Source organism: Tamandua tetradactyla, chromosome 8 (assembly GCF_023851605.1).
Source record: "Tamandua tetradactyla isolate mTamTet1 chromosome 8, mTamTet1.pri, whole genome shotgun sequence".
In the NCBI taxonomy this organism is placed as follows: domain Eukaryota; kingdom Metazoa; phylum Chordata; class Mammalia; order Pilosa; family Myrmecophagidae; genus Tamandua; species Tamandua tetradactyla.
The window spans coordinates 90,223,184-90,239,832 of record NC_135334.1 but is presented as its reverse complement, the minus strand read 5'-3'; the positions used below and the strand labels follow the sequence as shown (position 1 = coordinate 90,239,832).

The 16,649-nt window shown below is 33.9% G+C and overlaps 1 protein-coding gene across 3 annotated transcripts in view; it reads right to left on the bottom strand.

Annotated features, from left to right (window-relative positions):
- The window catches only part of PDE3B (phosphodiesterase 3B), a 212,438-nt gene that overhangs the window by 26,704 nt on the left and 169,085 nt on the right, over window positions 1-16,649 (bottom strand). For all 3 annotated transcript variants that reach the window (XR_013156831.1, XM_077114071.1, XM_077114070.1), the window contains exons 7-11: window positions 16,502-16,578; window positions 8,521-8,672; window positions 6,900-7,037; window positions 5,970-6,081; window positions 4,399-4,512 (exon numbers count right to left, since the gene is read on the bottom strand). Coding sequence is in view for 2 of the 3 variants with exons in the window: in XM_077114071.1 (XP_076970186.1) it covers window positions 4,399-4,512; window positions 5,970-6,081; window positions 6,900-7,037; window positions 8,521-8,672; window positions 16,502-16,578 (593 nt within the window). In the remaining variant the exon portion in view is untranslated. The remainder of the gene's footprint in view (window positions 1-4,398; window positions 4,513-5,969; window positions 6,082-6,899; window positions 7,038-8,520; window positions 8,673-16,501; window positions 16,579-16,649) is intronic.

Genomic DNA, 16,649 nt, shown 5'->3' with positions numbered 1-16,649 from the left:
ACCTACAAACTCCAGATGGTTCCCTGAACCAGATAATCTTAAAACCTAAAGGGTCCAGCCTCTCCAGAACATTAGATAGTTCCTTCTCCCTACCCCATATTATTGACAGACCCTTCCAACAGGAAAAAATGGCCATAGCCCAGACACCCCTAAAGAGAGGGATGGAAAGATCACAGGTGATGGTGGAGTCATACAGAGAAGGTGGGATTTAACAAATGAATATAATTGCTGAATCATTGGATTGATATCTCTTTTAGTTTCCAGTATCTTAGAGCAGCTCAAAGTAAAAACCTAAAATTATGGAACTATAACACATAGTAAATTCTGAAATATGCTCTATAACTAATTGTGGTGCTGTGCTTTGAAATTACTGCTTTTTGTATGTATGTTTTTCACACACACAAAAAAAGTAAGTTGTCATGTTAAAAAAATTATTTATGCCTTCTAGCTTCTTACATCCTGGAGCAGCTAGAAGGAAAGATCTGAGAGGATCCTATGGTAGCCCACAACAAACTCTGGGATCTGTCCTGAAACCACTTATTGAAGAGTGTTTTGGAAACTATTGCTTTTTTCTTTCTTTGCTTTGTATATATTTTATACAATAAAAAAAATTTTTTAAAAAATAGGGTAGATGCAAGCACATTGATGTTAATGGCAGCATATTTCACAATTACCAAAAGACGGAAGCAACCCAAATGACCATTAACCAATGAATGGATAATTAAAATGTGGTACATACATATGATAGACTATTACTCAGTTGTAAAAATGAATGAAGTTCTGAAACATGTGACAACACGGATGAACTTTGAAAACATCATGTTGAATGAAATCAGCCAGACACAAAAGGATAAATATTGAATGCTTTCACTGATTTAAAACAATTAATATAGGCAAACTCATAGAATCAGAATATAGAATATAGGTTACCATGGGATGGAGTAACGATAGGGAATGGGGAGTTGAGGTTTACAATGTTCAGGATTCTTATTTGAAATGATGGAAATGTTTAGGTAATGGACAGTGGTGATGGTGGTACAATATTGTAAATGCAATTACCAGCACTGAAACATGTATCTGAATATGATTAAAAAGGAAAATGTTAAATTGTATATATGGTAACAATAAAATGTTTTTTAAAATCCATGAAACTACATTACACAAGCAGAGAACCCTAAGTTAAACCACGGACTTTAATTAATAGTATAATCATAAAAATATGCTATTATCAATTAAAGCACGTGTCCCTCACCAATGCAAGGGGTTTGTGATGGAGTAGTGTTTGGGAATCCTATATTTTATGCAAAATTGTTCCGTGAATCTACAATTTCTCTAATAAAAAAAAAGTTTTTTTAATATGCAAAGGCTCTGAACAGAGAATTTCTCCAAAGATGGTACAGAAATGGCCAATAACCACATGAAAAGATGCTCAACATCATTAGTATTAAGGAAATTGTAATTAAAGCACAATAAGATACTAGGTATGGCTATAATAAAAATGTCAGATAACAACAAATTTTGGCAAAGATGTGGAGATACTGGAATCCTCATGGATAATTGGTGGGAATATAAAACAGTATAGAGGTTTTGGAAAACACTTAGAGTCATCATATATCCCAGCCTTTCCACTCTAGGTATATGCCTAAAATATGTCCACATAAAACCTTGTGTATTAACATTCATACTAGCCTTATTCATAATATGCCCAACATATGTCCACATAAAACCTTGCATGTTACCGTTCATTTTAGCATTATTCATAATATCTATTAAGTGGAAACAACCCAAATGTCCATCAACCTTATATATTCACTAGGCTCAATATAGATATAATAAATAAACATCAAAACAATGAGGAAAATAATAGATAGATATCATTCCTATGGCTGGTCATATAGCTGTACTTGAAATGTATAATTTTTATATTCTACTGCCTATTCCATATTCCCTTTGTACTCAGCCAGCACTTCTACTGATTACGGTGTTCTGCCTAGTGAGTTAACCTGCACTTCCAAGGGAATGCACTAGTAGTGACCCTGGTGGTACTGGATTACTATCATTTTCCATTATCTTTTTGCCACTGAACATGAGAGTACCAAGGAGCCCAGAGAATTCCCTGGATTCTTGACATACATTCTTCCATGTGTAGGAAGAACCTTATTTCCTCTCGATAATCAGGATCAAACAGGTTCAATCACACAAACTAGCATAGAGTACCTCTTCTTTGTTTATTGGTTCTGAGGCATAGAGAACACTAATTGGTCAGATGTCAGTACTGGTGTCCAATTCAGTGTTACCCTTTTTCATGTCCCCTATTGAGACTATTTCTCCTTGTGAACTAAACCCACTATAGCTAGTCTTACATATGCAAGAAAAAAATGAATATGTTTTCTCTATGATAAAATAATGTAGATTGCTGGTCTGTTCTTAATAAAAGGTTACAAAAAGTATTTCTTAACACTCTGTTAGAAGACAAAGATTTTATATCAGAATAATATCCTTGTTGATGCTTATGTAAACCATATCATCCTTTATTTCAGAATACATATCTTCTTACTCTTAAATGAAAACTGTTACAAAGAATTTGTTCTTTCACCTTATAAAACTAAGGTAATAAAGTAGTTCAACATATTACATAGGAAGTGTGTTGGAAGTATTTCAATAATTAAAAGAAATTTTCTATCCTACTGTTAAGGTAAATTTATATAGGTGAAAATGTTATTCATATATTTAGAGATCATATAGAATTCCTAAAGACTTGACAATGTTCTCACTGTCTATGTTATATCCTGACACTCATCTATGTGATATTAGACAACAGTATGATGTTGTTGGTCATGGTTTTGGTTACTCTTTGAAAAAAGTTACAAATCATAGAAACAACTAAATTTACTTGTCAGTTACACTACTTAACTCCAAGCCTTCTCCAGAAGTACATGTAGTCAGCTCTAAGTCAGGACTTCATCTTCAACAAAAAAGAACTTTAAAAGAAAAACAAAGCAAGTATATAAATTATGTTCCACCTGTTAATGAGCATAACCCTAGTGAATGTGTAAAATTAAAATAGGACAAAACATCTGCTATGTTTTGTGGTTGATGACTCCAATATAAGACAATTGTCAAATGTTCCTATTTTTTAAAGTAGCTTCATTAACAAGGGACAAGGAGAGTAGAGTATGCCATAATCCACAAACTAGAGTAAAGGTAAAGCCCTGCCCCAGGGACTTTAGCTCAAAAAAACAGAACTAATTGCCCTCGCCTGAGCTCTAGAACTAGAAAAAAGAGAAAAGGCTATGCCTTGTCTTGCATGCTCACATGTGCAGTGTGGAAAGAGCAAGGCTTTCTTCCAATTAAATACTACCAAGAGATACTCAAACTCTTAAATGCCATGTTCTTACCACCAAAATAGTTGTGATTCATTGCCCTGGCCAACAAAGAGAAAATACTAACACAACTCGAGGGAATAAATGGGCCATTGTGGCAGCTAAAGTCACAGTCCGATCAATCACCTCATTCCAGCACTTTAACTTGTCACATGCACCCTCTTCTCACCAAGTTTATTTCTTCCAGATTAGAAGCCTTTCACAGCAAACGCCTCCTTGCGAGAAGCTACACTCCCGTTCCCCAAGCTCAACCAGCCACCCTCAATAGCATAGCCAGAGACATCTATGCTCCCACAAGTAAGGCCTGCGACCTACTGACAGCTTGAAGCAGCTACAGAAGATGGATCATCAACACAAATTCCCTTCAGATTAAGGGGAGCTGGAACTCTCTGCAGGGAGTGGAGGGGTGTTGAGAGCGGGGTTAGAATTAGGGCAGCACAAAGGGCAAATTCCGAGAAGGGGTCAGGCCACAAGGAGAAAGATATCTCTGAGAAGAACAGTAATAAACAGCACCTGGGGGTCAAACGAACCTACCTGAGTGAATCATCTGTGATCGGGCATCAGAAAGGAGGAAGGAGAGTGGGGCAAATGGACCCAACATATTTAGTCATTTACCATCAAGCATCCACGAACAAGTATATAAAAGCAGGTTGATCTACAGTGCTGAGGCCTCAAGCCTCTCACCTCTCTTTTCTTGCAAGAGTAGAGTGCCTACTTATGCAAATATGCCATGCACATTTAATAAATTTTCAATAAATTTTATAAATTTATTTAATAAATTTAATAAATTTTCAATGTGCTTACTCAGGGTTCAAAAAATGAGGGGAGGGACTTATAATGAGAAACAAGGCTTATGGTTGACCTGTCAACAAAACAATGATTACAAAAAAAAAAAAAAACAACAATGATTACATTGTCAACAGAAAATATTTAAAAGAACAGAGATAATAAAATGAGAACATTGATTTGTTTTCCTTAATCAAATAATGAAAAGAAAGATGATGGAAGGAACTACCTGTTTCATTTCCTGTTCCATGATCACTGTGGGTCTGCTGAAAGCCAGGTATTGGCCTTGTTGTCAGATACCAAACTGCATGTAGGACATCTGTGGCATGTATGCGATTGTGATCTAAAGTCACCAAAATGTTTTATAGAATTATCATTATGTTTGACATAGGACATTTTAAAAGTACAAGAATTTTTTTTTCATACTATATCCTTAAAAATAAAATATATGAGACAGACTAACTTCCCACAATTGTATTTTGCAGTGTCTTATTTTTGGAGATTCTTAATGCATTAAAAACAATCTTTTTAAAACACATATACTATGAAAATATAGCAGAGGTCAAAGAAAAAGTAGGATAACCAGGGCTAACTGAAAACATTGGTAAGTTTACTTAGGTTGCTATTTTGTGGCTTTAAAAATATCATGTAAATAGTTTCTGGATTATGGAGTCCCACACTTACACTTCAACAAGTAATTAATGAGTAAAAACTCTGTAGCATTAACAAATGACACAACCAAGTGTTCAGACAACAGAGATGACATGGTGCCAATCCACTAGGAGTTGAATTATTAATAAATCACCACCTTTAACTGACCATTTACTATGTGCCATGGATTCTAATATGTGCTTTACGTGGATTATTTTATCTTATCACTATATCTTTGGATAAATACAATTGTTATTACCATTTAGAAATTTGGGAACTGAAATTTAGAATAGCTAGGTCCAGAGCCTGTTATATATTCTAATTGGAGCTGTCAGTGAAGACCCCTTACCACCTCTTTCTATCCACTTTCCATCTCTGAAATTTAATAAGTATCATTTTATTCTATTAATAAAATCCAATCACTTCTTTAAATGTATACTTCGTGGAAATTGTAGTATCTGTAACTCAAATTATCAAACAGTTATTAATGAGTTACACCCATTTTGTTCTTTTTTTGTTATACCAATTTAATAATAATTTGTACTCTATTTGTATAACTGACTTTCCAACTAAAGAATGTATACACATGGAGGGACACTGCAGAATGCGTCTACACAGAGAGAAAGTTATATCTTCTTCTAATACAAAATTTAAATTATATTTTATCATAAAATCAAATGACCATTAAAAAATCATTCTATAAATCAGAGCATGGTTATAAACAGAAATTCTATGTATAAACTGAAACAAAAATTAAGCCAAGAATTTTCTGAAATGTAATATTACCAAGTATTAATATCACTTTAATATTAACAAACATTAAAAAAGATAATGCACTTATATAAATAATTCCTAACATGGAAAGATGTACATTATACAATAATTAAGAGAAAAAGTACATTATAAATAAGTATCAATATTATACTATATAAAAATCAGTTTATATAAGAAAAGTGTCTGGAGGATATATATCAAAATATTAATAATCAGTTACCTCTAGGTATTGGGATACAGATTTTCTTTTTAAATCTCTATTTTTTAAATTTTTGAAACATATAATCATAAAAGCAGTTAAGGGAATAGTTAAAGGGAAAAAGTAATACCTTCTAAATGTATTATTTGAACTTAACAAGATCCATTAATACTTACAAGGAATGTCTCGATAGCCATTTTCTAACGCACAGAAATAGTTCATGAATTGTTGAGTGGGAATTTGAAATATTTCCAATAAGCCAGTGTCTTGAAATAAGGTATACATGACCTAAATATCAATTAAAATGCAGTTCACTTTAAAACTCAAAATTTCAATTTGCACTGAATAGTTTTAGAATTTGCTCTTAGAAGTATTAACCATATAAATGTACTTAAGTTAATAATTCATTTAAAACTTCTTTATGAATTCTTTACAAAAAAACAGACATCACTCTAAAACCCTTGAAATCAAAAGAAAGCTTTCTAGATCATTCCCAATTTAAAAATTTTCAATTCTCCCCTTTAGCTTATTTATTCATTATTTATTGAAGGGAATGCAAATTTTATTCTCTATTAGACCTAGGTGTTAACAGAAGTAAGAACAATATCATAATTATAACATTTTTATCCCTAAAGACTATAGTGAGATGAACATATACACGTTCCACATTATTTATTTCCATGGTTCTGGTATGAAATGAACCATGTGGCCTTGAGTAAAGTATAGGAAGGCAAGTGAATAAAAAAAAAGAAGCATAAATAAGTTTTAGTGGTTAGAACTAGATCGCCTGTCGTATCTTTTTTTGATCCTAAGATTCAACAAAAAGTAAAGTTCTATTACTTTTTAGACTATATTAAATCCCAGTGCTATGGTCAAATATACTACTTTATATGTAATATATAAATTACATAGATATATAAAATATAGGTTTTATTTTTTAAATTTTGTGCTGAAAATTTTTTTGTGAAAAAAAGTTCAATGAATAACGTTGAAGTAGCATCTAAACTAAAACTGATATGTTACCATTTTTAGATTTTCCTCTTTTTAAAAATATTTGAGAAAAAAAATTAATTTATCATTTAAAAAGCAGAAATTTGAAAACCAACCTGACTGAGAATCCTTCCTGATTTCTCTCCCATCTTTTCTACAAGTTCAAAAATCTGAAAATTCCAGTTGTTCATTTTTTCTATTAATGAGTCATGATCTTCTATTAAATTAAAGTCCAGTGATGATTCCTGTTTAATCTGTACATAATGGAGAAAAATAAAAACAACTTTACCCTTTTATAAACAATGTTAAATCCACATTTCTATGACAGCATTTAAAATTAAACATTAAAAATTGGTCAGTATATTTTCTAGAATGGCCATTCTCAAATATTCTCTTTTTGGTACTTTCTATTTCTCCTGTTTGTAGAATGCTATCCTCAGACCATGATAAACATGTCTTGTAGGTATCAGAAGATTTATTGTTCTATACATTATTTCTATAAATAAAAATGCTGTAATATTTCCAAATCACTACACAGATATAAATTCCAATATTTTCATTTTAGAAGTTACAAGTATCAAAGGGTACTAGAAAGAAACTCATATTATATACTGGCATGCGTTACTAAGGTAACCTTCCAAAAGAAACAGATATTTTTTTCTCAAAAGTTTAAATTTTTAACTCCAAGAACAAAAAATATTTCTATGGAAAGCAAGTAAATTATTTTAATTGTTTTGTAATTACTATGCATATGTGTGCCCTATACTTTAAAGTACTCAATTGAAGGAAACATGAGAATAGAAAATAATATATTCACCATACAACTAAATAAAAAGTGTTCATTTAAAAATGAATGTAGTTTGTTCTTTCAGGATGATAGGGTTAAAGGTAATCATTTTTTAAGTGAAAGTAAAACCAGAAAATAACATTTTTCTAGTTAAAAAGAAATATTTGAAGCAGTAGAGAATAAAATTTTAGACCCATTTGATTAACAAGATACCCTAAAATCTGCTTAAGAACAAAAATCTTAAAAAGTGTTATCGTGGCACAAAATTGTGAAGGTAATTAATTGCACTGGATTATAGCAAATGTGACTAAATGGGAAAACTTTAGGTTCTGTAGATGTCTCTAGAATTACAAAAAAACCACCACAAGACTAGACAATAGAGTGAACCTAATGTAATCATGGACTATAGTTATTAGTACAATTATATGATATTCTTTCATCAGTTGTAACACCATATTCACGCAAGGTGTTAATAATGGGAGTGGGGAATTTATGGGAAGTCTGCATTTTCTGCATGATTTTTCTGTAAACCTATCACTTCTCTAATTTAAAAAAAAATTTAAATATATCCTCAAGTGGGAACAGAGGAAGAATTATAATAGGGAAGAATTGGAAATATGCAGCTGGTTTTACTTCTTGGAAGTTAGGACAATTACAGAACAAATCTTAGGTCTTCCGCATTTGCACTTTATTGAGGATGGCCTCCCACAATTGTTCACCCACAGAATCAAGTTCAAACCTCTTAGCTTGTTTGTTTGTTTTTTCAATGCAATTTTATTGAGGAAGTAATCATTATTTTTTAATCAAGATTTTCAGTATAGTGATGTTTCAGTAAAAAAAATTTTAATCCCATTACATTAAATCCTTGTCCTTGGCAAGAATAATGAAACCAGTACTAACTAGTATTATATTTCACCTTAACATAATCATACTGAAAGTTTATTTCTTACATTTAGCTGTTGCTCATGTAGTACCTCTTCTGCTAGGTGATTATCACCTTCCAAAAATAATTTTCTGCAGTTTCTCTTCTCTGTCTGCTCTTCTTGCTGAGTTTCCATATGGTTGAAAGATTCTTTTGAGAAAATGGTGCTTTCTTCTTCAACTTTCAAAAAAAGAAATATAGTAATAAACAAATAGGAATAAATTTTGTCCTACATGGACAATTTTATAAGACTAAAGACTATTTGTAAAAAATATTCAGATAAAGTGAACCATACTCTAAATTACTTAATGACACCATTAATTCACACTTGGTAGACTATTTTGTCCAGGTATCTTGTGTTCAGGAACACACCATTTTATCTTTTGGTCTCATGTTACATATTTCCTTGTGGATGAAAGAGAAGGATAAATACTCTTTATAAAAGTGAGAAACATTTGAAAAAGTCAGTCCTTATCAATAGGAACTTTCTTACCAATTTGATGGAAACAATTCCAACCCCTCTGAAAACCCTAAATTCATAATTATAGATGAATGAGACAATGCCACAACTAAAAACGTAAGCACCAACATCATGAATTTTGAGTTATTTCCAAGCCAAAGTGATTAAGAATATTATTTCTCCCAAATCATATGGAAAAAGGAAGCAGCATTGGTAGGTAAACAGCACTCACTGACATGTTAAAAGAAAAAGTTCCGATTCATTATGTTTGTAATACCCTAAAATAGGAAACTTCCTGCAAATCCATCAACAGTACAATGAGTAAATAAATCGTTATAACTCACACAAATGAACACTACAGAGCAAAGAGAATTCATTACAATCACATGCAACAATATGGATTATTAAAATATAATGTTGAAAAAATAATAATGTTAAGTGAAGGAAGCCAGCTACAAGGTACATTTCCTATTATTTATTTTATTAAAAGTGAAAAAAAATCAAAATTGATACATATGAATATTGAAAGACAGAGAGATGGTACCCTTTAGGGATATGTCTGGAAAGGGATTTCAGGGGAGATTCGGAGGTGCTGGTAATATTCTGTTTCTTTATCTCGGTGCTGATTACTCAGGCATGCTAAAGATTCATCAAGCTATAAGCTTATGACCTGGGTACTTTTCAATATGAATGTTTCTTAAGTAAAAATATTTTTTAAGAATACTCATTAGAATTGAGTTTCAGAAGAACTAGGTTCAAATCCTGAATTTTGTACTTAATAACAGCAAGCTTTTCCCTTCCATAAATCTGTGAATAATATAATCCTATCTTAGTGTGTGCTTCACATAACAGGTGATCAAACCTGAACTTAACACAATGACTATACTAAACATCATTAACTAATAATGATGATCAGAGAATATAGCCTTTGGAAAATACGATTTTCCAAATAAGGCAGCAACTACATTAGTATTCTAAAATAGCAATCAATGTAAAACTTGTTGGCATTTGAGATATACTATATGATTTATTTTTAATGAGCTGAACTGCCAATAACTATATCTTACACTTAATAATAGAAACAGCTGAAAAAAATGTATTCTTGTCAATCATCTACATGCCGATATCATTAATTTCCCAAATTTCTGGTATTTAGACAGTCTTATGATTGCTCTGATTAACAGAGTGTGGCAGAGTGACATTTTGTCTGTTCTGGGTTGAACAATTAATTGGACTGGCAGCTTCCACTTCTTTTTCTCTTGGAATCCAGCCAAAAAGCTCTAAGAAGCCCAATTTACATTGAGAAGCAATATTTAGATGCACTGGTCAATAGCCAAAAGGTGTGTGAGTAATATATCTTGGAAATCCAGAGTAATCAAGCCTTCAAACTGACTGCAATCAGGAGAGATCTCATATGAGCATCTACTAGCTGAGTAGTCAACACAAAGAACTGTGAGAATTAATCAATTGTTTCCTAAAAGCTTTCGTTAAATATAATTACATATCATAAAACTCACCCATTTTGAGTATATGATGCAACAATTTTAGTAAACTTACAGAGTTGTACAACTGTGACCACAAGCCAGTTTTAGAATATTCCCATTATCCCAAAAAGTGCTTTTATACCTATTTACAGTTAATTCCTATTCCTGTTTTAGGCAACCATGGTTCCAATTATTGTCTCTATAATTTTGCCTTTTCTAGAATTTCACATAGATGGAATCACACAATACACATTATTTGAGGCTGGCTTCTTTCATTTAGCATGACATCCTTGAAATTCATCTGTGTTGTAGTGTGAATCAAAATTAAGTCCTTTAATTCTAGAATAAAATTTCACTGTATGAGTACGCCAAATGATATTTATCAGTTCACAAGTTGATGGCCTTTTGGGTTGTTTCAGTTTTGCATGATTATCAGTAACGATGCTGTAAGCATTCACATACATGTTTTTGAGTGGTCATATATTTTTTCTTGGGTAGATTCCTAGCAGTGGAATTGCAAAGTCATCTGATAAATTCCTGGGTAACTTTTTAAGATATTGTCAAATTGTTTTCCAAAGTGGTTATACTATTTTATATTTCCATCAGCAAGGCACAAGGGTTCAAATTTGGCTGTCTTCTTACCAACACTTGGTTTTGTCTGCCTTTTTTTATACTTATTCTAGCGTGAGTGCAGAGGTTATCTCATTGTAGTACTAATATGCATTTCCCTAATGGGTAATGTTCTTCAGTATCTTTTCATAAAAGATACTGATCTTCAACGAATGTTCTTAACCAAAATGTCTATTCAAAGCTTTTGCCCATTTTTAATTGAATTGACTGACTTCTTGTGAGTTGTAAGAGTTTTTTATATATCTTGGATACATGTCCTATATTAGATGTATAACTTGCAAACATTTTCTTGTAAACTGCGATTTGTCTTTTCTTTTTCTTATTGTCTTTGAAATATGAAAAGTTTCAATTTTAATGAAGTGAAATTAATGAAATGTTTTTTTTTTCTTTCTTGGATTGTGCTGTTGGTACTGTATCTAAGAATACTCAACTCAAGGTCACAAAGACTTTCTCTTATACTTTCTTCTAGAAGTTTTATAGTTTCACTAGGCCTATGATCCATTTTGAGTTAATTTTTGTGTGTTTTGTGAGGTCAGCGTCTAAGTTTCTATTTTTGGCACAGGGATATCCAATCGTCTCTGCATTATTTATTGAAAAAACTATCCTTTCCCTATTGAATTATCTGGGAGCCTTTATTGAAACTCAGTGGACTATAAATGTAAGAATTTACTTTTGGATTCTCTGTTTTGTTCTATTGATATATATACCCATTCTTGTCCTAATACCATACTGTCTTGATTACAGTGACTTTATAACAAGTTTTGAAACTGAGCAGTTTAAGTTCTCCAACTTTGTTCTTCTTTTTCAAAATTGTTTTGGTTATTGTATGCCCTCTGTACTACCATATAAATTTTAAGATCAACTTGTCAATTTCTACAAAAATAGCTGCTAGAATTTGATAAGGATTGTACTGAATTTACAGACATATTTGGGAGAACTGTCCTATTGACAATACTGAGACTTCCAATCCATGATTATGAAATGCCTATCTAAGTATTTAGATTTTTAAATTTCTCTCAAAAATGTTTCATAGTTTTAGTATACAAATCTTCCACTAATGCTATTGTAAATAGAATTATTTTCTTATGATTTATTGTTAGTTTATAAGATATATAATTTATTTTTGTATATTAATCTTTAGCTTATGACATTTTTAAACTTGTTCATTAGTTCTAGTAGTTTTTTGTACATGTGGATTTCTTTGTACATAAGGATCATGTGATTCTTGGAATAGAAGCAGTTTTGTTTCTTCCTTTTCATTCTAGATGCCATTATTGTCCTTTTGTTGTCTTACTGCACCAATTAAAACCTCCAATGTTGAATAATGACAGCATATATCATTGACTTGTTTCTGATCTTAAGAGGGAAGAAAAGCATTCTTTCACCATTAAGCATTATGTTAGCTTTGTTTTGTTTTTCTGTAGATGCCCTTTATCAGTTTAAGGAAGTTGCATTCTATTCCTACTTTGATGAGAGTTTTTTTTAATCAGTGAGTGGAATTGGATTTGTCAAATGCTTTTTTCTACACTCATTAAGTTGAGCACATTATTTTGTTCTCTATTCTAATATGGTTGTGCCTGTTTGAAAAGGTTTTTGTACCTTAGAAAAGCATGTTTTAATCTTAATTAACCTTGTGGGAGCAACGGTTTCATCTAATCCCTATTCAGTATCGTATGCTGGAAACTTTAATTAGCTTATCTCCATGGAGATGTGACTCAATCAACTATGGGTGGTAAACTTAATTAGATGGAAATGTGCCTCCACCAACTGTAAGTGGGTCTTGATTAGTTTACTGGGATCTTATAAAAGAGCAGACATTTTTGGAGAGAATGTCTTTTGCCACAGCAGAGCTGAGTAGAGCCACAAGGCCAAGAAAACCACCAAGTCCACCAGCCAATGACCTTTAGAGATTCTGAGAGAGAAGAGAAGGATGATACAATGACAAGAGCTACAAAGCAGAGTCCGCCAGCCAGTGACCTTTGGAGATGAGGAGAATGCTCCTAGGGGCTTCATGATGCAAAACACCTGGAGAGGAGGCTAGCAGAGGGTGACCGTGTTCACCATGTGCCTTTCCACTTGAGAAACCCTGAACTTCATTGGCCTTCTTGAATCAAGGTATCTTTCCCTGGATGCCTTAGATTGGACATTTCTATAGACTTACTTTAATTGGGACATTTTCATGCTTTAGAACTGTAAACTTTTAACTTATTAAATTCACCTTTATAAAAGCCATTCCATTTCTGGTATATTGAATTTCGGCAGCTAGCAAACTAGAACAATGGTGTTACAGTTAGATTCAGTTGTCAACTTGGCCAGGTGAAGGTACCTAGTTCTGTTGCTGTGGACATGAGCCAAAGGTACATGAATCTCATCTGTTGCTGATTACATCTGCAGTCGGCTAGGAGGTGTGCCTGCTGCAATGAATGATTTTGATTTAATTGGCTGGTGCTTAAATGAGAGAGAGCAACATAGCCAGCCCAAGTAGCTCAGCATACCTCATCCTGGCACTCGCAGCTCAGCCCAGACCTTTGGAGATGCAGAAAGAAATCATCCCAGGGAAAGTTATAGGAACCCAGAGGCCTGGAGAGAAGGCCAGCAGAGATCACCTTGCACCTTCCCATGTAAGAAAGAACCTCAGTTGAAAGTTAGCTGCCCTTCCTCTGAAGAGCTAATGAAATAAATCCCCTTTTATTAAAAGCCAATCCATCTCTGGTGTGTTGCATTCCGGCAGTTAGCAAACTAGAACAGAATTTGGTACCAGAGAGTGGGGTGCTGCTGCAGTTTGCAAATACCAGATATGCTGGAATGTTTTTTTGGATGGCTAAGGGGAAGATTTTGGAGGAACTGTGAAGAGAATGATGGAGAAGTCCTGGAGTGCTTGAAGAGACTGTTGGTGTAAACGGAACCACTGCCAATCTGGACAAAGGGGGACACAAAGGGACAAACTGGAGTTTGCAGAATGAGAACCATGGAAGCTTGGGTCTGAAGCCAAGAAACCTCAGCCAGGAGAGTGGGCCCACCCATATACATGGAGAGGGTGAGTTTGCCCTGAGGACAGAGGATGAGTCTCCCAACTCATTGCAGTGGGAGAGGTGTATAGCCTCAGACCTTGGAAAAGGTATAGCACACTCCTTGGGGATTGGGGAGAGCCTGGCTCCCACCACATGGAGGGGTTGAGCATGTGCCCCAGAAATAGCAGTGAGCCCAGGGGTGGCCCCAATGCCTGGAAAGAGTGGAGACGAGAAAAAGTGGCTTCCTCAATGTTCCCCGAGGTTGATTTGGAAAGAGGGGCCAAGTGCATAGGCCCTTGGAAAGGGTGGGACTGCCACTTTTTAAAGCTGAAGGATAAATGACTTTCAGACTTTGAAATCCAATGGTGTTTGCCCTGCAGGTTGTCCTTCCAATTTCTCCCTATGGATCTGTGACCGTCCCTCCTTTGCATATTGGCACCAGACAACTTGTTTTGAGATTCACAGGTCCACAGCCAGAAGAGAATTTTTTGCATCTTAATATTGTTTAAGGTGATGCATGTAGTTGCCAAGTTGACAAGGGGTGGACATGTGGTAGTTAGGTTCAGTTATCAATTTGGCCAGGTGAAGGCACCTAATTCTGTTGCTGTGGACATGAGCCAATGGTACATGAACCTCAACTGTTGCTGATTACATCTGCAGTTGGCTAGGAGGCATGTCTCCTGTAATGAATGATGTTTGACTTATATGGCTGGTGCTTAAATGAGAGAGCACAACGTAGCACAGCCCAAGCAGCTCAGCATACCTCATCTTAGCACATGCAGCTCAGCCCAGACCTTTGGAGATGCAGAAAGAAATCACCCCAGGGAAAGTTGTTGGAACCCAGAGGCCTGGAGAGAAGGCCAGGAGAGATCACCCTGCACCTTCCCATGTAAGAAAGAACCTCAGTTGAAAGTTAGCTACCTTTTCTCCAAAGAACTAACAAAATAAATCCCTTTTTATTAAAAGCCAATCCATCTCTGATATGTTGCATTCCAGCAACTAGCAAACTAAAACCAATGGTATATTATATTAATTGATTTTCAGATTGCCATTGTCATAAAATTTATCATCCTATACTTACCAGAACCCTGCCTTCTTTGCAGGCTCTGAACATTATTTTCATTTCCTCAGTACTATATCAATGCCAAAAGCTCAGATTAGTGTTTTAACCTCTAAGCCTCCTAGCCTCTAGCCCAGTACAGTTTAGGAATCAGCAAATGATTAGAGAGGAAAAATCAAGCAAGATGTTTGGCTTACTTCTTTGCAGTTCCCTTTCTTCTGGAACCCTACCCCTTTAATTTCTAGCTAGCCCAGCCTCCGAAGAGCTGTTTTATATATTTCATACATCGTTTAGTCGTTTTCAATAGAACATGGGTTTGATACTTTAGCTGGAACCAGAAGTAGACTACATAGACTACCTGATTATTTTTTTCTTACTGTGTACTGCATTTGCAAAATTATTTGTAGAATTAATTTGAGAACCTGGGAAATATTATCTTTCTCCAGACAGGTTTATATTTGCTTCTCTCCAATTCCTGGATGCACTAACAACACAGGATCACATTAATTCAATTTCAAGGATCAAGATAAGCCTATGATCCCTGAAAGGGCTTATCTATTTTCCAACTTTTATTCCAAGGACTCAGAGCTTCAGAGTATACCATGTTATTTCCACCATGGTAAGCTTTCAACTTCAGTCTCTATCCCTTTCATCCCATGAAGCTATCAAAAGCACTGCTCATCCTAACAGTCACTGGTCCCTGTGGAATAACCCTTTTGATGGCCCCAAACTGCAGGCTCACTTGCTTGAACCTCAATCTTCCTTCAGATTTTGTATTTATAATTCTTAGGGGCTTGTTAGTTCTTCAATGTCTTCAAATAGATGTTTTTAAAAATAACTTGTCCAAATATCCTAGCTACCCTCAGCAATGTTGGCCTGATTTACCTAGGTTCACCGTTACTGGAAGTTGGAAGACAAACCATAATTTCATTATCAACAATCCTTCTAGTTTAAAGATATAAAATATTTCAAAATAGCATAATTAACCAAACTAAGTGCTTAACCATAATTAAAACACTTCTTCTCTGTGCCATAAAAAATAACAAATTTATGCAAATCCTTTTCGTTTAGATTGTACAATACAAATTACAATGTTAATATAATTACTTTCACTGTTTTTGAACCCTAGCCATAATTTAAAAAACAGTGCATTCATTTGTTCAGCATATTTTTATTTTTCAGAAGACTTTCACCAGCTATTTATAATTTATTCCTAACAGCTCCTCTTTGAAGTTGGTACACATATTATCATTTTCATTTTAAAGATGGATAAACTGAAATGAAACCCATTCATTTATCTTTTTGAAAAAAACACATAAGAAATTTCTTCTAAACTCAAAGACATAAGACTTTTGCAGTCTCACCTGATTTTCCACTATGGTAGTCTGTACCAGATTCTGATTCAGACGTAGAAACATATTTCAGTATTTGATGTCCACAGCTTATAAAACAAAACAGATAAATTTATATAATAGATGAGGTAAGTTTTTAACCTAAACACAATTAGAAAAC